At 44.0% G+C, this 21,192-nt stretch overlaps 1 protein-coding gene across 1 annotated transcript in view; it reads right to left on the bottom strand.

Annotated features, from left to right (window-relative positions):
• TBX20 (T-box transcription factor 20) overlaps positions 1-20,588 on the bottom strand; it is a 39,320-nt gene extending 18,732 nt beyond the window's left edge. Inside the window, exons 1-6 of the mRNA XM_085051400.1 lie at positions 20,304-20,588; positions 17,991-18,225; positions 16,538-16,702; positions 11,257-11,365; positions 5,850-6,008; positions 2,363-2,439 (exon numbers count right to left, since the gene is read on the bottom strand). Of these exons, the coding sequence (XP_084907526.1) occupies positions 2,363-2,439; positions 5,850-6,008; positions 11,257-11,365; positions 16,538-16,702; positions 17,991-18,225; positions 20,304-20,430 (872 nt within the window). The 5' untranslated portion in view covers positions 20,431-20,588. The remainder of the gene's footprint in view (positions 1-2,362; positions 2,440-5,849; positions 6,009-11,256; positions 11,366-16,537; positions 16,703-17,990; positions 18,226-20,303) is intronic.
• Between the last annotated feature and the right edge of the window lie 604 nt (positions 20,589-21,192).

Genomic DNA, 21,192 nt, shown 5'->3' on the forward strand with positions numbered 1-21,192 from the left:
GGCCCCAGCATCACGGATGCTTTACGGGAGGCCATTAGGATCACCACGCCATGCTCCAGATTACACACACACATGCTGTGTGCAGACCTGCTCAGGGAGCAGCACAGGGAAAGTATTTTCACAGCTTCCAGAGAACTGTTCAATTTTCAAGAGCTGTGCAAGTGTGCTTTGGCTTTCATAGTCTTTTCTCTAGCAAATGAGTATTTCTCCAACAGTGATCTTATAGAAACAACTAAGTTTTCAACTAGACTGAGCAAGAGCCATGCTGTACTATTCAACATTCACCTATTTGCAATGCATGTCAAAACGGACATCAAGTAAGAAATTCCTCCTGTTGTCATCTCACTTTGCTACTTCTTTTGCTTTGTTTCAGATTTCTTTAGTAATTTTGCTGGTGCTAAGGTGAAATCTGAAGAACCAGTGGGCACTTAGAGAATGATGTCTCATTGGCCTCAATATTTTAATGCCAGAACTGAATAAACCCCTTGATATTTCTGGACCATATTGTATAACTTTGGCAATTCTCAAACGGTCTCTTACCAGCCCACTTGCATGTTACACTTTTATTATCTCATGACTTGATGCGCTGTGAAGCAGGTTTTGTATTTTTAAATTCTCCTGTAACAGTAATCAGGGCTAAGCTTTCTAATTTACGTCAAAATCAGACCTTACTCAAACTTGGGCTCTCAAATCCAGTGTTTTAATGTAATTTTAATACTTTTCACATTCTGTTTCTTGTATTTATTGTAGACTTTATATTTGTCTGCCTTATCTTTCATGGCAGCATTTGTGCCTGGGCTCCATTGCCTGTCTCAGTCTCTATTCTTACACTTATCAATAAACAAAAGGGCACCGCAGCTTATGCTCAGCATTTCTGACTCCATGCCATGTGCTGTTATAATAAGATGTCCTCTGGAAAAATTCCCGTCATATCCAGCACCACGATTGTCGGTTCATCTGCACAGAGGTAACTAAGTTTTTCTCCCAGCTTATCTCTTCAGACTCTTTCCGCCCTTGCAAAGCTGTGTCATTAGATGTCTCCTGTCTGTAAAACAAGGAAACCTCTTCCGACAGGTCCTCCCTTGACTACTCATTGCATAGAAACCTGAGCTTTGGATGTTGTTTACCTCAGTGTTCTGTCAATACAGCAGGCTATGCTATTTTTATTAAATTTGCCTGGGTTTTTGTTTGTTTTCATTTTCATTGAGGGCTTTCACTTAGGTCACAATTTTCAACAACTTTGCAAGTGTGTGCTGCAGCCTACAAGCTTTCTTTCCCCAAATTACTGTTCTTTTACCCATTTACTCAATGGATCACTAATGATCCAGTCACTAGTAAGGTGTAAAGGAAACCACTATTTCCCATCCATGGACCTGCTTAGATAGATGTACTTTTGAACTGCTGCAAAGACTTTCTCTAGCTCTGTGGCTATGACTTTATTGAGAAGTTTGTCCCCTGTATGCACCGGTGAAAAATTATTCACAGATACATCTGGATATCCCCAGATAGGAGCCTGGAGGGTTTTGGCCTCTCCAAACTTTCTTTCATGATCATGTGCTCGTAGGAAAAATTGGATGTGCTATATCCATCTCCATCGAGTTCTCTTTCAGCTTAAAGGACACAGGCAGCTTAATTTGCTTCATTTGTCAAGCTATTTGACATCCTATCATAAAAATGTGATGTGCTGGAAAGCTACCAAGAGATTGAAGTTTATTTCCTAACTCAGCTGTGGGTTAATGCTTCTGTCCCTATGGCAGCAGTTGCTTGTAATGAGCTGTACACACACAAAACAGTTTCCAGATAAAGCTTTCCCCTGATGCAGCTTGCAATACAACTCTGGTGAAACAGAAATGGCATCTTTGTTGTCAGAGTGGGAGTTACGGGAGTCATCCTGATGGTAGTAATTGCTGATTCAGTGTCTGGGACTGCTGAAGTGAATTTTGGGACCTCTCCTCTCTCTTTTCCACTATGTTGAGCAGTGGGGAGCTGTAAAGATGTTTTTCACAGGACCACTGCCCTTGTTTCCCATCGACCCAATTCACAGCCCTCAACAGGATTAAATGGCGTGATAAGAAAAAGCTTTTCATTCTGAAGTTGTAAAACTGCCCCTCTTCTCCCTTCAAGAAGCCCCCTGAGGAAGACGAATATATCGGCCCCAACTGGAACAGATGTCAAAACTCAAAACAGCTCTTTCTTCATAAAGTTTATAGGTATTTTTAAAGGAGGTGGAGGAGTCTTACTATATGCAGCAAGATAACGTTAAAATGCACAGCTTCTCAGGAGTTGAAAGGATGCTTTTCCTACAAACCCTCTCTTCTCTTTATCTTATCTGCATGGAAAGTAAACAGAAAGTCCCCATTACCTCTCGATATCAGTGAGTCTGGAAGAGTCACGGAATCCTTTAGCAAAAGGGTTGCTGTCAATTTTCAACTTGGTTATCTGGAAACATAGAAAAGAGCAACATTACACGAATATAGTGTTAAGGTATTGCCGTGTACAAAGTGTTAACCAACCCATCCCCTGTGACTTCAGTGCTAATTTTATCCTTGTGCCTGTGCGCTGCTCTTGAGACACTGCAAAGCTGAGGGGGCAAGCCAGGGTGCATTGCACATATGGCAGTGGAAGGACCAAAGGGCATGGCAGGCTCAGCCTTCCTGTTGCCCCAAGCAGGGGGAACCCACCCACATACGGCATTACAGCTTCCAAATGCTTGAACAGCATCAATCAGGTTGCCTTTTACACAAGCAGTACAAATCACCCAGCTAACACCTGAGCCTGCTTGGTGGAGCTGCACATCAACCAATGAAAGCCCAAACAACCTGAAGCCATGGTTCCAGTTCCACATCATCTTTTTTTTTTACTGGGATGGAAATGCTCTCACTCAGGCCTACCAGCCACCACACAGGGGAGGTTTAACAGGTTCTGTGTGAAAAGAGGCTGAGGAAGGAAGGAAAGGGAAAATATGGGAAGAACTCAGATTTAAAGTGACAGAGCCTGGATTGAAGGAGTAACCCCATGGAAAAAACGGAGATCATGAATAAAAATTTTCCTACCTTCTTCAAAGGCAGCTATAAACCTGCCCAGTCTGTCCATCAGCCTTTCCATTTTGACAGAGCAACCCATTGACCAGGAATCCCTCTGGCCCCAAGGCATCTGAGCTGCCCTTATCTTTGCAGTGAAACTTTTCAGGCATATGGTGGTGGCTTTCAATATGGGGTTTGGTTTTATTTTTTTGAGGAGTGGGAAAAAAAATACACCATTGTCCTTGTGAAATTTCCTATCTATCCAACCAATTTAGATTTGGTGAATAAAACCTGAGACATAATTGTAATAGTTGGATTTTCCAGCCATACTTCTTCCAAGAGCTAAAAATAGAATTGTAAGTGGGAGTTAGAGCTTGATGAGAGACAACACAGGGCCCATCCTGCAAGGCAGTGAATGCCACCAACTCTATCTTAAGCCCATGAAAATGGCCAGCTCTCAACATTTCATATTAAGGGGCTTTGTCAGCCTGACTTCCCTCAAAGAAAGCCTGTATCAAAGAGGCCACAATCTCACTTTCAATAACTGGGCCTCAAGACTCAGGAAGAAAAAAATAAAAAGAGATCTTTTCCAAATCCTGAAACAATTAAATAATCTCATCAAACAAATATATTTCAAAACGGGGTGGCTTCTCCCCCAAAATAAAAAAAATAAATAAAAAATAAAGAGGGCAACTGGACTTAAATTTTAATTCTAAGAAAGAAGTCTTCTGGGAGGTAAACACAGAGAGGAAGGGATATGCTGACAAAGACAAAATCTGAGTTTTTAATTAATAGTCTGCAGTGGGCTGGTCAAACACCATGGACCTGGGTGCTGCGCAAGGGTTTGAAGCTGTCTCATCACTCAGGTACAGCTGATGGAAACAACCCTGAAGCCTTGTCACTAGGACCTTGAAACAGCTCAGAAAGTTAGTTATAGCCTCATTGTACTTCCAAGATATCCATAAGCCCTCGACTCATGGTGATATTGCAGAGTGGCGACTTAGTTCCTCACGTCCAGTGAACATTTTTCTGGCAGTGTTCTGAAAACTACCTTGAGAAAAGACAAGCTCTAACTAGTTCCATTGACTGAGATCACCAACACACCAGGCCAACTGCACTACAGAACAATAAGTATGTCTATTCATCTCTTGAGCGTATTTTCACCAATCAAACTTCCATCTTCCTAATATTAAAGTTTTGGTATGACATCACAGTAGAAACTTTTTATATCCACCAAAGCCAGATGAGACTCACAATCATTTATGGCCATATTTTTCCTGAGAGACTGTCTCACAAACAATCAGAGAACATCTGCTAGAAAGCATTTTTAAATGAAATCTGACCTACAATTCAACTCTGTGGCAGTGGTTTGACTGTTTAAATAAATGCATGCCCTTTAAATCTTAAATTATGAGATAGTTTGTTGAAAGTGTAATGTATTTAGCTTTTATCTAATAACCTCCAGAAATGTAATCAATCCTTCCTTAAAACAGTTCTGAAAGAAATGGCAAAAATGAAAAAAGGCTCCATTTTCATTAGTCATAAATAAAATGACAACATCAACCTCTAGGGGTTCCGGAGATGTTCCATTGAGAAATTTTCCAGGACTCAATGTATGTGCTTTGGGAAGGTTAGTTTAGAAACATCTCTAGTGTAAATATCATCAGTATTTACACAAATCCATCCTACAGAGATAAATTCCAGGTTTAGCTGGTTTTGTGCCTGTTACTATTTTGCTGGTTTCTAAAGAAAGTTATGTGGAAAAATCTGTCTGTCCAAACATTATTTTCTTGAGATTGCCAGGTGCTGAGTGTGTTTTCTACAGCATTCAGATATAATCTGAGTTTAAATCAATATATTAAAGTCTTAAAGCAGGATGTGGGGTCTGTCATAAGGATAGACTTAATATTACTAATATTATGTTCAGGGCTTGCTTGACCCCCTATGCAGTAGTTTAATTTTATTCATAGCATTTCAAAATTGATTACTTTTGCTTCATATTAAGAAATGCCAACTTCTTTAAATAATCCAATAGGTACCTTAACTGTGATGCTGCCTGCCCACATGTTTGGACAGTCCCTATATTTTTCTTAACTTGATGGAACTAAGGAGTGAAATAGATGGGCTTTTTTTAAGTACCATAGTCAGTAAGCCATTAAAGCACACTCTGCATGACACTGAAGGCAACAACATATTTCCACTGACTTGAATATTAAAGCCCAATTCACCATCAAGCAGAGCCTCTGTTCTCTGATTGTTTATAGACTTCCTAAAATTACTCATTAGCAATCCATTGTTATGATCTCCTCCATTTTGTATATATTATTCACTGGCATGCAAATTGAAATTCAGACATCTGGATGTAATCTGGCAGCCTCTGAAAAGCATATCTCTGAGTGATTTTCCTTACGTTTGAGCCTTACATCTTAATTAGTCAACTTTTTAAGCCCATGAAATCATCATGCACAAAGCAGAATCTCTCTCAGATCATACCTTGTGGCATGAAAGATCACTGCAAATAAGAATAGTTCTTTAATGAGCTATAATTAGAAAATGACTAAATGTTAATATGCAAGCAGCTTTGTATAGACAGAAGGGAAGACAAAAGACAGCCTCTTACTTGTCATTTTTACTCTCATGAATAATCCCTACGGCTCTTTGAAGTCTGTAGTACTACTGTATATTCAGGAATTACTCATGAATGTGAATAAGATTGGCACGGAAAGGTAGGTTATGGCAGAAAATTTCTAGTTTAGATTGGGCAGAAAGGAGTTTTCAGCAGGGTGGGATCTAGTTATATCTGTGGAAATTATCAGCTTTACTCACCAACTGATTCTGGTAGGCAGTAACGGCAGTGAAAACTGTCTCTGGAAAAATGAATGTCCTGAACTCTTCCGATTTCAGATTTAGCAAAGAAGCCGTGTGATCCTTCTTCTTAATGATGTGGACCCTTGGCTGGTACTTGTGCATGGAGTTCAAAATGATCTGCAAGAAAGAATGACACAGCACTGTCCTCAGAGGAAGGCTGATGGGGCCCTCGAAGACTATAAAACCATAGGGGGGAAAAACGGATCTAATTACCACTGCAGGGGAAGCATCTGAAATCTAACCAGCCAGGGGCTGGTTTTCAGAGCAAACTCTCCAGCTCCTTTGGGCAGTTCCAGGAAATGAAGGTGGAAAAGCAGGCATCCCAGGAGCTAGTCTCCTTTCACTCCTACGCTGCTGGTGAGCATGAATTTCTTGAAGCATAAATACCTGTTCCTACAGGTGAAGTGTTTTACATACAGAATTAGTTACTGCCAGAGTGTGCCCTGCTTTGCAGGTGTGAATATGTATCTCCTGAAAGGTAATGGCCAAGAGTCCCCACTTGTAAAAACGCGCAGGTGCAGAATGAAAACAGTCACAAATCGCTTAGGAAAAAATGACGGAAAAAATTAGACCCATCCAAAACCCTACCAGCAGCAGCAGCACAAACTGTCTGACTAAAAGTAAAACTCCATGTGGCCTTTCACTGTGGCAAACCTTTAAAACAAACTACTTCATAGACGATCTTCACCGCAGACTGCCAAAAATGAGAGCAAGGAGGGAAACCAGTACGGAACCCCCAAATGACCAGGTTTTGCTATTCTATCCTCATTAATAATTGTTTACGAGCTCCCAAACAATTCTAAACCTAAGGTACCAACCAACCAATTTCAACGTTCACTGGAGTCAAACCAAGAGTCCCCCTTGCTTCAGTTACCACTGACTGGAGGCCTGTTTGGCTGCCTCTAACCACATTATTACAATATAAGAATTAAATACAGAGCTCGGCTCACACCAGCCCTTGTTTTAGATATAATCACAGTCACAAGACAAAATTGGCAATGGTGTGGGTGGTTCTATTTTGCAGGGGCCATAACGACATTACAGTCAGCTCCGTACATCTGGAATAGCTAATGTGCATTCCTCAGGAAGTGTTAACTTCAGCTGAAACATAGCAGGAGCAGTGCAGTATTTCATGGTAAGTCAACGAGAAAGGTTGCACATTGCATTGGAGTGGAGAGCTTAGAGACAACTCTATCATGGCTACAATTTCTATCAGCGTTTTTCTTTGCTGCTCCTTTGGGGCCAAATATTGCCAAGACTCACACTGGGACTTTGGGGGAGGCACACAGCAACAAGAAAGACATTACAACGACAGGGAACCGTCATCCTGAAAGTGTTGCATGTCTGCTTTAACCAGCTCAGGTCCTTTTTCAAAGCACTTCACCACTGTGTATAGGCACATGCAAAATGGCCATGGACCTTACCTTTAAAACCCTTAGCACTTTTCCCTCTCCTTGTGAAATCTTGTTTTGCCATCCTAGCTGTTTAGAGTGCTCTAAGCAGATGGAACAGTCTTTTTAAAGCAGGGTGTGTGGATGGTGATGAGCTTACACTGAGGGGTTAGCCTACAGACCTTGGTGCTTTCCATTGCCTTTGATGGCCAGGATACCCACACCAAGGCATTACATCTGAGCAGCAGTCAAGCAGAAGGAGGAAAATATTGTGACAGAGAAGCTCCCACACATGCCCTTTCCTTTCACTCCTCTCTGAATGCAAACTGCGATAAAGAAACTACGTTTCTCAAACAAGACTGCATAATCCCTTATAAAAGTTTTCCAAAAAAGAAAGCGCAGATAGATAACATCCCCTGCCATGGTGCTCCACATTGCTCATTCCCACCAGAGGCAAGTCTGGTCATTCATCCTCCTCCTGCATGGTGTAGCTATCAGAAAGTCCCTTATGCCAGCTCTGTGACAATCCTGCTGGCATGTCCCAAGAGACACATACTCATAGCAGTCCCCCTGCACGCACTTGCTGGCATCCACAGCCACCAGCCACCCCCTCCACCTTCATGCTGACAGCCTGCAGCAGGGAAGATGACCAGGATCCCTCCTCACAGGAACCTGATTGCTGTAAGGTCAGGCAGGTTTGTAGACATCTGGCTCCCACTGGCTTCAGACCAGTCACCAGAGACAATCTGGATGCCAGCTGCAAAATTACAAGGTGGTTTTGAATTCAGGAACTGTGCTGTGAATGCTGCTTCTATATTCACCAAATAATAGCATTACCAGGTAAAGTTTTCTTTCTGAACACATGAAGATTCCTAAATTCTGCTGGGTTGACTCAAAAAAACCTGGGGCATAACTCCTTGTGGCTAGTCCAAACTCCCTGCTTTCCCAGTTACTTATTAAACATGTTCACAGCTTTGCATTTGCTTTTGCAAACAATAATGTGTTTGAGTTTTGCTACTGTAAATGCCAAAAAACCAATTACAATAATGTATACACTCATGGTTTACCTCACCAAAACCCAGAAATGATGGCACTCCAATGAGGGGCAACCAAAAGTCCTAAAGAAAGCACTGTGTGAAAAACATCACCAAAAATTTGGGGGGGGAAAGTCACATTCATAAATACTTCACAACCAGAAAAATGGCAATGACTTGCTTGGCTGTAAAAATCTAGAGATAGGAGCCATTTCCTTCCTCTGGTAAGGATATCTGAAAATGTTTCCATGGAGAAAGCTGTATGTCATGCACACAGAGATAAGACTTCTTCTGCCTGATGCTTGGGGAGAATATGTGCATAACTATGAGGTTACACATTCTGCTGAAGGTACACAAGTAAAAATGCTTGCCAACTCCAAAAGTGTTGGAATAAGAGAAAACAAGCATATGCTAGAACAAACAAATGCCTCTCTTCAGATTCCTTTTCAGGAAGTGAACCACCCTACAAATAAACCACAATTACCTTAAAACCCATAACTGTCTTCTGGAGAATGAAGAAAGCAAGCGACTAGAACAAACTGGAATCAGGTTGGATCCCGCTTCCCTACCTGTAACTACCTGTATTTAAAGGATTCTTTTGGGTCATCAAACTTCCTCAGGAACCAACATGCATTATCAAACATAATTCAAAAGTGAAGACTGGCTCTTTCAAACTGAAGGGAGAGATTTCAAGAGGTGTTTCAATTCTCCTCTTCATACACAGGCATCCAGAAACGCCACGGGCCATAGCACAGTGAGCCCTCCTTAAAGGCTCCAGAGGATTGATTTCTTCCTTAATTCTACTGATCATCCAATGATGGTATTCACATAACTTCGATAAGGCAGCACATAAAACCTGACATCCTAATTTGGAACATAAACCCCCACAAAATATCGAAAAGGGAGTGCTCTGTGAAGGTGTAACACCTGTCACTCAAACCTCAACAGAGGATCAAGCCTTCAGTGCTCATCCTTAATTGAACACACAAAACTTTCCATTGTCGTTGGCTGTCCAGAGCCTTTGTGTAAAGAATGGGATCAGCCTCTGCTTCTCCGGAAATTAATGGAGAGGCTGCATCTCAAACTCTCTGGATCATTTTCTCCCACTGCCTGTATTTGAGACGATTACATCTTCTTGCTCTGCTACATGTCTCTGTTCCCGACAGCTCCTCAGACCTACTTCTGCTTCCTATTCCTCTGGGCTTCTGGGAACTGCAGCACTCCTAACTAGCTTGCAATATACTGCTGCGAGCCCTTTATTAAAGGCACACATGGCCCCTGTTATGATGAAAAATGCTTCTTTTTAAGTGCTCACGTATACTGCTCTATCATCACTTGGTGATAGAGCCCACAAATCTTCAGCTTTGCCCTTCTACAGATTATGAAATAAAAGAGAGGGGGAAAAAATTCATTCTCCACTGGTCACGAAGGGAACAGCAGTGGGAACTGGATTCAAGAATAATATACCCACAGATGGATATCTACAAAAGAACAACACAGAGACGTCTATCTGGGCTTTCTTTTGTTTTATTTGTTTGGGGTTTCAGCTACTTTTGTTGTCGTTATTTCCAGGATGTATTTTAAATGATCATGGCTGTGATTCAATTCTCAGTTCTTGAAATAAGTGAAAATTCTCTTTTGGATGAGAAACATTTGCACAAAACACAGCTCAGACAAATGGCCACTGTCTCACACAGTCCAGGCACTAAATACCACACTAGGGAAGGGATTTCTGAGACATTATATTCTGCAATTATTGAGCTATACAAATTAGTCACCCCTACACATATTTTAGCATTCCAAATCACTCCTCTCTTCCCAGCACCTCATTTACTAACACTGCCTTTTGCTCATTCTTCTGAATTGATCTGCCCTGTTCTCAGCCAGCAACTCTTTCAAATCTATCCCCTTGCTCCTTCTGCCTTCCCTAAGAGAACCCCCAAGCCCAGACACAACAATTTTAGCTCTTTCTTTGCAATTTGGAGGCACTACCTAGTCGTTCCTGCACTTCACAGGCACTTTTGGGGGGAGGGCAGGACAGGAAATACCTATTCTTACCACCTACCACTAGCCAGTCAGACAGCTAAAGGAGTTGTCCCCACTGATGGAGCATAGCAGGAACCCATGGCAGCAGCTCTGAATCCCATTTACCATCTTCCAGTCTCAGGACCTGTGACAACAAACTGGCGCCAATCAGAGCTGGGATCTGTCTCCTTCAGAGGCCCAAGTCCACCCTGTGGCACCTTGACTTGCAGCTAGCCTACAGTTATTTCAAGAGCAATTCAGGTGCACTTGTTTTTTATAATTCTCTAGATGTTGCTTTGGTGTCAGGTCAGTATTTTCTTCTGACTCTGTGCCAATACTGTGGTGGGTCTGGAACTAGAAGACTCTAATTGGTGGAGCCAACCCTAACAGGTTGCCTGAAGTGACCTGTAGGAGCTTCTAAACACACATGTAAAAGCACATGGGTTTGCTGTCCCTTGCATGTGGCAGAGCACACTGCCAAGTCACAGCCAAATGCAAGCAGAAGCACAAAAAAAGGCTCATCTGCCTTCCTTCTATCCCTTGCTCTGACACTCAACTCCACCCTGAACTTGTCCCTGATGGATGTTTTGCCTGTAATGGAAGTAGAAGCATGATTTGAGACGATTCCCATTGATCCAGGCTCTACCTTATTAAAAATTTTTTAAAATCCTGACTTTTAAAGTTGCCAATTCCTCAGCAACAGAGGAACCCAAAAGGACCCTTTAACATATTAAACCAAACATGTTCAAGTTTCATACATCTTCCACCCCTGTGGTACAAAGGGCTGGCCAAGAGAAGTGTAATGTGGGGGCCATGGCAGCCTTTCCCCATAGCAGTTGCTCTCCCATTTAGCCTTGCGATACAAGCAACTCCCTGGTGGTTTCTTTTCCCTTTCCCACTCCTAGGGCTACTCACATGGCCATGCTGATCCAGCTCGTTGTTGGTGAGTTTGACTTTTTCGAAGGACACCATCTGCTTCAACAGTTGCTCTCCTGTGAATGGGGAGTCAGGGTGCACATACAACCTAAAAAACACAGAAAAAATGCCTGCTTATAAAAGAATCTCACCTCTGGGCTTGTATGTGAGTACCACCTCCATATGAAATGAAAATGCCCATATCATTTTGCTTTCCAGATATGCAGTGGTTTCACAGACGTGGATTTCCTGAGAGCTTAGAGTAATACAAATCTGCTGCTAGAACATGACGCCATCTCCCCCAAATTAATGAATTCCTGAAATAAAGCTATTAATGAAGGACAGTAAAGCAGATGATTTATTTAATTCACTGGAATATAATTGAGAATCCCGTGCCTGAGTGCTAGACTGCTCCTTAACCATACCTATTATTTTATCCCGTTATCTAAAATGCAGACATTAACTAACATTCGCTGTTGTGTCTTTTCCCAAATGAAAAATTGATCATGTCTTTCCCCACAGCTGTACTAACAAGCACTTAAAATAACAATGACTACAGCTCCGAGAGAAAAACATGGTGTCATTACAGAGATAATGGGGGAATGCAGATAAAAATGCATTTTTCTTTATATGTAACATTAAGCCGTGATAATGATTTTAACCTGCACTCGATCACACATTTGCTGTGGTGACGTCTGTTTATAAGAGGTTGAAGGCTGCAGTCCAGCACAGTGGACTGACATGAAAAATTAGTTGCAGCTCTGCTATTAACAATCCTACACTTGGGAAATTAAGCAGAAGAAAAGGAAGCAAGAAGACATGTAGATACAATGATATATACATTATGACTACACTAATTACAAGTGCCATGCTATTTAAGAGCAATGATTTTATAGGAATAATGTATTGCTGAAAATTATTAACTCAACTGTTCTTTTGCGATGGCAAATTAAGAGCTGGACTAGACCTTCAGCTAGTGCAAACCAGCCCTGTTCTGCTTCTGTCTGCATTGGTTATCACTCACTGAGGGCCTGGCTCTCATTTTGGGTGATGTCTTTGGCCACACAAATGAGTTTCTTCCATTAGGTGGGTGGGGCAGCACTGGGCTGCCAGGTTAGGAAGATAAACATTTGTCCTTGTTGTTGAGCTACGATTTTAGAATGGAAAAACCACTAAACGGTGGGGCGTAACTCTCCAATAAACCGTGCTGATCCCTAATCAAGAAATGCCCATACTAAAGACGCTGGGGAGCACAGCCCTGTTGCTCGAAGAGGAAGGAGATTTGATCCTGCATTCTGTTTTTGCCAGCAGAATCCCCAAGACACAGTGAAACTAAACTTTTACCGGCACAGCTCGCTTCAGATGTGCAGGATGTTTTCCTTACATTGATCCAAAGCACAGCTTGGCTGCTCTAGCTGTGTCCATGGAGGGATGCTGAGCCAGGATTCCTGTCACAATAAAATATTCCTAGCATGCAGGCATCCTTACTGCTATCATCTCTGCTGATTGCACTGCAAAGCTCATAAAAAATGATGATGTATTTGAAAACCCGGGACATGGAATCATGCTATGTCAAAAGAAGCTTAGCTGTCATGAAAACTAACTTTTCCTTCCTCCAAAAAAAACCCCTGAAAATCTCAATACTTAGAGATTTGAATTAGAGAAGGCAAAACAAAAAGAGTCCCAAATATGTCCTGCAACTTTTCAGCCAGCCTTGTGTTAATTTTTTGTGGAGCCTGACTCCTAATTTTGAATGTCTGGATAGCTAATAATGTTTACTGTGATCACAGAGTGTCAGACTCAGCAAGGTTTGGCTAATTGGGTCCAAAAAGCCAAAGTATTTCAAATATGTGCTTGGGAATGAGTAAGGACCTCCCTGTGTTGAAAAGCTGAGCACAATTGTTTTACACCATCAATGGTTAATGCTTGGCACTGCTTTAAAACTACCAAGTGCCTGTAAGCAGAGTGCTAACAGGAAAGTCACTGAAGGTTGGGCACCAGAGTATCAGTTACTGAAATGCAATAATCGACTTTAATGTTCTTTACCCGTTTGCTACACCCTGTCAATTCCACTGCAACGCAGTGAGCTGGTGAGCTACACGTATTTCCCACACTTCTCCCACAGCCCAAGCTTGCACACCCCAGGGAAGAGGGTAGAACACTTGACATAGTGATTTCTGAAGCAGAAGTCGTTGGCAAGACCACGAGAGCGCACGAGCAAAACAGGTTAGCGAGATAAATGCTCACATTCCAGTGCAGCACACGAGGCTCTCCCAGAAGTTTGCACGGGATCCACTGCCTAAGGCCAGCCAGAGGTGAGGAGCTGCTCACTTTGATTCACAAAGGATTTAGGAGCCATATTTGGGTGTGAATTTGCTCCACCGTATATAATGCTTCATGATATATGCAAGGTTTGGGTACTGCTTCTATCTTGTGTATTTTGGAATGCGACACTGTGCTCCCTCTATTTAGTTTAACAGATGGTCTGGCCGCACACGCCCCATGCATGAGATTTTATTTACCACAATGTCTCAAATAATTTGCAAAATATAATACCTTTTAAAGTTTTCCTGCCTAGAGCTCTCCATAAGTATGTAAACACTATAACTTCATTGCTGTAAACAAATGCAGTTTAAAAAAAAGTGACAAACTTTTGGGTGAAAGAAAGGAAGCAAAAAAGGAAGGAGTTTAAATAAAGATAAAGATACATGCTGAAACTTACTGAACTGATGTTTCACACAGTCTTAACAATGTGGAAGACACAAAATATCACATAGGAACTCTATCCCCAAATAGCACTTTAGAGGATGTACAAAAGACTCTCTGAAAAGTATTTTTTATTTAAGTGTTCGTTGCAACATAAACTTGTCTTCAATATTGACAGCAGGAAGACAAGGATAAAACTGGTTTTAATAGGAAGTTCCCTGAAGGGCTAATCTTTCAAACAGAATCACAGAATACTTATTAATTTGAAAAAAACCAAAAAAGCAAAAAGCCCTACGAAACTGTCTTAGTGTTGAAAGTTATTTTTATAGTGGAAAGAGCAAACCATCAAACTGGTTCAATCCGGCAAAGTCTTACACCCAGACACAATGAGAGTCCTGAATAATTCCCCTGATGTCACCGTGCCTGTGCAGAGGCAGGCAGTGATGTGTGTGGGGAGGAAGTACCTTGTTACCAGTGCCCAGACAATAAACACACATACACCTCTCACTGACACTCCTCAAGCAGGGAGAGCTAAAACCCTGTGTTTGGAGGACAAGAAATCATAACTTCATTAAAGGCTTCTGTTACTGGAGCAGGACCAAACTCGTTTCAAGATGGGAAGAGAACTACTTTTAATCTGTTCAAGCAAGACTGAGGCCTCCCACCCCAAAAGGTGCTTTAACACTCTGGAAGAAGGACTGATAATGCAAACATTGGCATGCTGAACCTCTTGACATCCTTTTTCTCACCAAACAGAAGTATAAGGAGGAAAAAGTATATAAATACCATCCCCACAAGTACCATCACCACAAAGAAAAAGCCCTCTGTGCCTGTGCTCTGATCAAGTCTGTTTAGCTAAGCATCCTGAAAATTAAACACGAAAGGTGTACATTTACACTTGGGGGCAAAGCATCCTGAAAATGGAACAGCATAGATACATATTTGCACATAGGGGCACTGATCTGTTGAGGAACCCAAAATGTTACTGCAGTACAATAGCAACAATTATTAAACTTCAAGAAGGTTTTATCTAATACTCAGTAGGAGTTGCTAATTATTCCAAAGATCTGTCCCTTGTCTTATATTCTAGTATTTCCTTGTTGAGTGAGTCTATGCCAGTGAGAGTGTGAATTAGAAATCTATTTAAAGGTATGCCAAAAGGGGTGTGAACAGAAAAATAAGAAGGGGAAAACCCTGCCTTAAAACTATTTCTGTTCTTCTGTTATTTTTTTTCTTTTGATGCTGACTCCTTCGGAGCAGGATCTGTGTTTTCTCTTTGGGTTTTGATCAGTGCCCATTACAATACGTCAAAAGAAGCCCTCAGACGTTAACCACATTGCAAGAAGGAGTTTTTGGCCATGAAAACAAAGCAGACATAACTCCTAGGTTGCTGTCTTTAATCACAGCTTCTCTGCTTGCGCTTTCTGTTTGTTTACTTCCCTGAACAGCCTTCCAGAGATCACCAGTCACCAAGATTTCAGTTCAACTATTTATATAAGGAAATCGTGCACTATTTGGTGCCTATACTCACACACCAAAAAAATTTGTTTCCATTCCTTGTGTTTCACTTATAATTTCTGCCTCTGTAATAAGCGAGTTCTTAACCCCGGGCTAAGCCACCTGGAGCAGATCTGTGTTCCTGCGCAGAGCCCTCTGCAAAAAGTTTTTCTGAAGCCAGAGAGGCATCCACGTTATTTCCCTATCTCCGGCTCTGACTCAGCAAAGCCTTCCGACATGTGCTTCAGTCTTACGGGACTTGGGGACTGAAGTAGGTACAGAAGTGCTGGGCTGAATACGACGAAGTGTGGGTCTCCTCTGAAGTGCCCTCCCACTGCACAGCCCGGCGCTGCAGCCTCAGCTGCCCAGTGCTTAAAGGAATCAGTCATTAATTGTATTAACGGAATGACTTAAGGAATTAAATTTATGCAACATTTGTTTCTGTGTAGAAAAGGGAATTGATTTTAGAGAATGTATTTTACAGAGGGTTTTTTCCTGATGTCTCAGAATATTTCATGATTTCTTAATGAAAAGTAACTGTGCTGTCAAACTGATCTGTACTTTGCCTGCAGTCTAAGATATTATTAAAATCAAGAATAAAATTATTGGTTAGCAAATACTGAATAAGTTACAGAAATAATATCATTTCAAGCATGAATAGAACTGAACTGTATTTATACTTTGGCTTGGCTGGTGGTGCTTGGATTGCTTTAAATTATGAAGTAAAAAACTGATATCCAATATCCAAGAGAAAAATCAAATTTTCTAAAAGCTTTCTTATCTGAATCACGACAAGATTCATAAAAATTTTAAAAAACAAATTATATATAAAAGAATGCTTAACCAAATTCTGCATTCCAATTCTTGGAATGATCAGTAAAAATAAAACCTCAAGCAGAGATTTGAGGCCAGATTCTGCAAAACAAAAATTTATCAGAGTTTTGTAACCAGCTTTGTTGAACATGGACTCAAAATCACCAAGCACTGTTTGCAAACAGAATAGAAGGATTAATATAAGGTATTTAATGAATTTTACAAAAGTAAAGAGAAATAAAAAAAATCAACAAAATCTACAAACCTTGCAGGGAGAGGAGGGTCAGCTTTTCCAGCTACTAACCAGGAAGACCTGTGGTAGGCATATCTATATCTTTTATTGTCCACGGGAACTATATCCATCAACACAATATACTTGGCCTCAGGATCCACTCCCGAGAAGGAAACCCTGATCGTAGGAAACATTCTCCTGAAATAGAGGCAAATCAGAAAATAAATATTTGGACAGAGAACAGAAATAAGAGAGTTTCTGAAAAGCTTCTAAAAGTAAGAATTATATTTAAACCCCCTGAAAAAACTGAAAGCATCTATTAATTTTGCTTCCACATGATGAAAGGTAAATCTTGTGTCTCTCTAACGAGGAGACAAAAAACAGCTTGAAATCAAAACGATATACAGGAAGCAAAAAGAACAATATGGTAAAAGTGGAAAAGTAAAGGAGAAGTATACTATTTGTTAGTTAAAAGTACACAACGGTTTCAGAAAATAGTTTTAGCTATGGTACATAAATCTTTAGAAACTTGGATTTTCTTTTAATTATGTATTTTTACGGCATCCATATTACTGTAAGGGAAATATTCCAGAAATTATTTCCGTTATTATTCTCCCATATTTTAGATGAGTGTTCTTTTAAGCCTGCTCTCGATAATACTGAGCAGAATTTTTGAAACTAAAATCTTTCTTTTCTGCACTAAGCTTTTGACAAAATTCACTTTTAAAATGTAAGGCTATGCTGTAGACCAGAAATCAAGTTAAATGATTTTTAACAGTTTAAAATGTTGAACTTTAAATGGCATGTTTTATACCTGCTTTTTTAAAAAAAAACATGCCGATAGTGCTCAGCAGTTGGAAAAAAAAATCTTTAGGCAACTACATTAATAAAAAGTAACTTTGGGGATTAAAAAACCCGAAAAGATATTTGGCTCCTGCGGACTGCGTTTGACTGACCCAAACCCCAAAAGGTTTACCGAAGAAACGGCGTGGTTTGAGGTGACAAGAAAGCCCGGAATTCTTTTGCGCATTTTCGCAACCGAGAGAAAAGAGCAAACCAAACCAAACTCTGACTGAATCGCTCCCCAACGACCCCGCGTTTCCCTCGGTCTGTACCAACTCAGCCCCTCAAAATCACTGCGGGATTTTAGTCACAGACCTAATTATTAGGGAAACAACACTTCTACCCTGCCGCCAGGACGCCCCGGATGGATTTCAGCCGGTCCGGCAACATCGCACCGCTCTGCCGGCCCGGGCCGCCTGTCCCCCTGCCCCAGCGGGCTCCGTGCGCCGCACAGGGCATGGCACCGCCGGGCTGCGGCAAGTACGGGGCTTCACCCTCCTTCTTCTCCCCTTAGCCCAGCCGTGCTGTTCTCCCGACACAAAGAATTGCGGGGTTTCGGTAGCTTTGTCTTTTTTCCCCCCACTATGCAAAGCCACTTTTCGCAAGATGCCCACAGGGAAACCTCGGGGCTGCCCAGCCTTACCTCCCGGATTTGGTGATGATCATCTCGGTACCCAGCTCGTGAAACTTGTCCCAGAGCTCTTTGGTCTCCAGGCTGCAGGAGATTTTGGCCATCTCCTCGCTGGGGATGATGGGGGTGGTGGGTATGAGAGGCTCGGTGCACAGGGAAGAAGGGCTGCTGCTAAAATCCCCGTGAGGGTCCAGGCTGGATAAATCACTCAAAGGCTGGGCACAAGAGGATTTCTCAACGAATTGTTCTGCAGGGTTTGAGGGAAAAGAGAGAGAGAGAGAGAGAAAAGAAGGAAAGAAAAAGAGGAAGAGAGAGAGAGAGGATTCAGCGAGGACAACGCGACCACCGAGAAAAACTATTTTTAAAAAAATTATATATATATATATAAATAAAGGCATTTGTCGTTCGACTGCCCCCGCTCTGCCCCAGCACACTCGCAGACCCGGCTGATTCTTTAGGCGTCCGCTCATCATTTGAGGGCAGCGGTGGTGATTTTCGGAGATGAGCTCCGGGAAGACCCCGGAGCGGCGCCAGTCCCCAGAGACGCACCGGGATAGACGCCCCGGGGGCGGCGGGAGCAGCACGGCCCCGGCCTCGCCGCCGCCCGGCTGTGATCCGCTCCGCGGGGCGCGGCGGGGCAGAGCCAGCCCTGCGCGCTGCCCCCCCGCGAACCGAGGGGTTCCACAGAAAGGTCACTAATTCTCATTAAAACGGGAGCGTTGGGCGCCGAGGGGCTGCTGAGGGCCAGGGCCACGCTGGGGGAGCACGGAAGGCTGCTCCTGGATTGCGCCGCTGGCAGACATCGCAACGCAGAAGGAGCCCGAGCGCGGCCGCGAAAGGTCCGCACTTCCTCCGCGGGGAAGCCAACCCCAAATACCAATTAAACAGCGGGCACGGGCTCACCCTCCCGGGAAGCTGGGTCTGCCTTTCCTCGCAGCCGGTTTGCTGGCACTGAACACGCTTCTGTGGAGAAACAGGCTCCGGGGGAGCTGCGTGCGGCCGCGCAAGCTCCGCGGGTGCAGTAGCTGCTGCCGACGCTGGCCGCCCGCCGCGCCCTGACTCCCGCCGGCGCTGCCGCCCACCAGCGCAAGCCCCGGGAGGCTTCGGGCGCTCCAGCAGCTCCGCTGGGAGTTTCCGCCGGAGGCTAGGCCAGGAGGGAGCAGGGCTGGGAAGGCTCTGCCCCAGCCCCGCGATGCGGCACCGGGATGCGGCCACGGATCCGCCGCCAAAGAGCGGGAGGTGCACGAACGCGCCCTGCCCCTCCAGGGAAAGGTTTTGCCCAAAGCTCCAGTTAATAAAAGCCGAATTACAGGCAGTCTTTTCCCTCGGATTTTTAGTTGAACAATACATGGGAAAGGGTTAAAAATTTTTGAAAAGTTAAATGAAATGAGCGTTTTCAGATAAAGTTAATAAAAAACAAACCAACCCCACTAACACTAATTTTAACACAAACCCATGGAAATACGCCGAACAGAAATACTACAACATTCCCGGCCTACATTTAGCGCCCAGACTAAAAAATAAAGTTCACAATGAATCCCTGGACTATGTGAAATCTTTTGAGAAACTTGATTAGATGGAGCAGACGCTGAGGGAGCTGCCTTTTCTAAATTCTTTTAAGATTGAGGGTAATCCTGTCCATTGGCGCCCTGAAAGCTTAACACATATTTTGTAGTTTTCTGCGAACTCCTGGATACACACGAGGATGACAAACCGCAGAAACTTAGAGGAGGGAGGAACAGAAGACGTTAATGTTTTTTAAAAGCTTTCAGGATTCTGAATCGAGGCAACCAAATAGAAGTGAAATCTCTTACCCGAAAATCGCAGGCACTTACAAAAACCCCCTCCCGGTCTATGTAGACCAAAACAGCCTATATGAGCCTACAGAGAGGAACTGTGGAGTTGAAGGGATTTTCACGTCTATGCAAAGTTTTATTATCCCTTGTAAGCATAGGCACGATAACGGAGAGTCTCTTATTTGACTCCAGGACCAGGGAGGATTTATAATAAATATTTAAAAGATTCATTTAATATCGGTGAAGAGAAATGGAGTGTGGGATTATTCTCCGAATGGTGAAGCTGGATAAATAAGGGGCTATGAACAGGCTCGCCTGAAAACGACGGTGGGTGATGAAAACATCCAACCGGCTAAGGCGGTGCGGCTTTCCCCTCTGCAGGGGAAGCCCTCGGGCAGGGGGGAAGCGCCGCTGGCCGGCCAGGCCGTCGGAGCACTGAGATGGGTGAGCCAGGGCGGCCACGGACAGACGGACGGACGGGAGCTCAGCACCCTACAGACACTGGCGGTCACCCCCAATCCCCACTCACCCAGAGGCTTGATGGTGCTCTCGGGGGACTCCTTGTCCTTGGAGCTGCCGCTCGACATGAGGGCGGCGATGGAGAAAGCGTTGGCCCGGGAGGAGAGCTGCGGCTTGGGGGGCGGCGTGTACTCCATGGCCACTGTGCGGGGAAGCGGCGCGGCTCGGTGCGGCGCTGCCCGGACGGGGCGGGAGGGAGGGAGGGAGGGAGGACCGGCCGAGGGTGGCGGAGCCGGGATACCGGGAGCGCTCTGCTCCCGGCGCCGCGCGCTCCCCCGCCTTAACGCGGGGCCGCGGAGATCCTATCGGCCGGCGGCCAATCGGCGCCGGGACACGTCAAGGGCCCCGGCCCGGCCCGGCCCGGCCGCGGGGGAGGGGGCGGAGGCGGGCGGTGGCAGCAGCGGCAGGAGGAGGGACTGAGGGGAGGGAGGGGAGAGGAAGGGCTCGGGCTCTACCCGCCCTTGGGGTGGGGAGGGGGCGGCCGGCCCTCGGGACCGCTCCCCCAGCCGCTTCCCTTTTGGGCACCCCAGCCCTGCGCCCCGCCGGGGCCCCGCTGTGGTTCGGGGTGCGCCCTCCGCTCCTCTGAGCGCTGGGGGCGGGAAGGGGGGGCAGGCCGCGCGGCCGGGGATGCTCCCGACAACGTCCCCAGGCTATTCGCTTTGCCGAGGCAAGAAACAGCGGAGAGGCGCTTGAAAGGCTGAAATGAAATTGTGGATTTTTCTGGTGCGTGCTTGTGAGTGTCAATTTTCTGTTTTACATTCAAATATTAAAAGACCACAGCTTTCAAATCAGCCGCTTTCGTCGTTGTGTACTTTCTGCTGGGGACGGAATGTTCCTTAAGGCTGATCGTGCCTTTGGTTTTCCTGCACAGGATCTCAAATATTGTCATCCCGGTGAGA

This window comes from Lichenostomus cassidix, chromosome 2, assembly GCF_008360975.1.
Source record: "Lichenostomus cassidix isolate B80296 chromosome 2, HeHo_3.0, whole genome shotgun sequence".
In the NCBI taxonomy this organism is placed as follows: Eukaryota; Metazoa; Chordata; class Aves; order Passeriformes; family Meliphagidae; genus Lichenostomus; species Lichenostomus cassidix.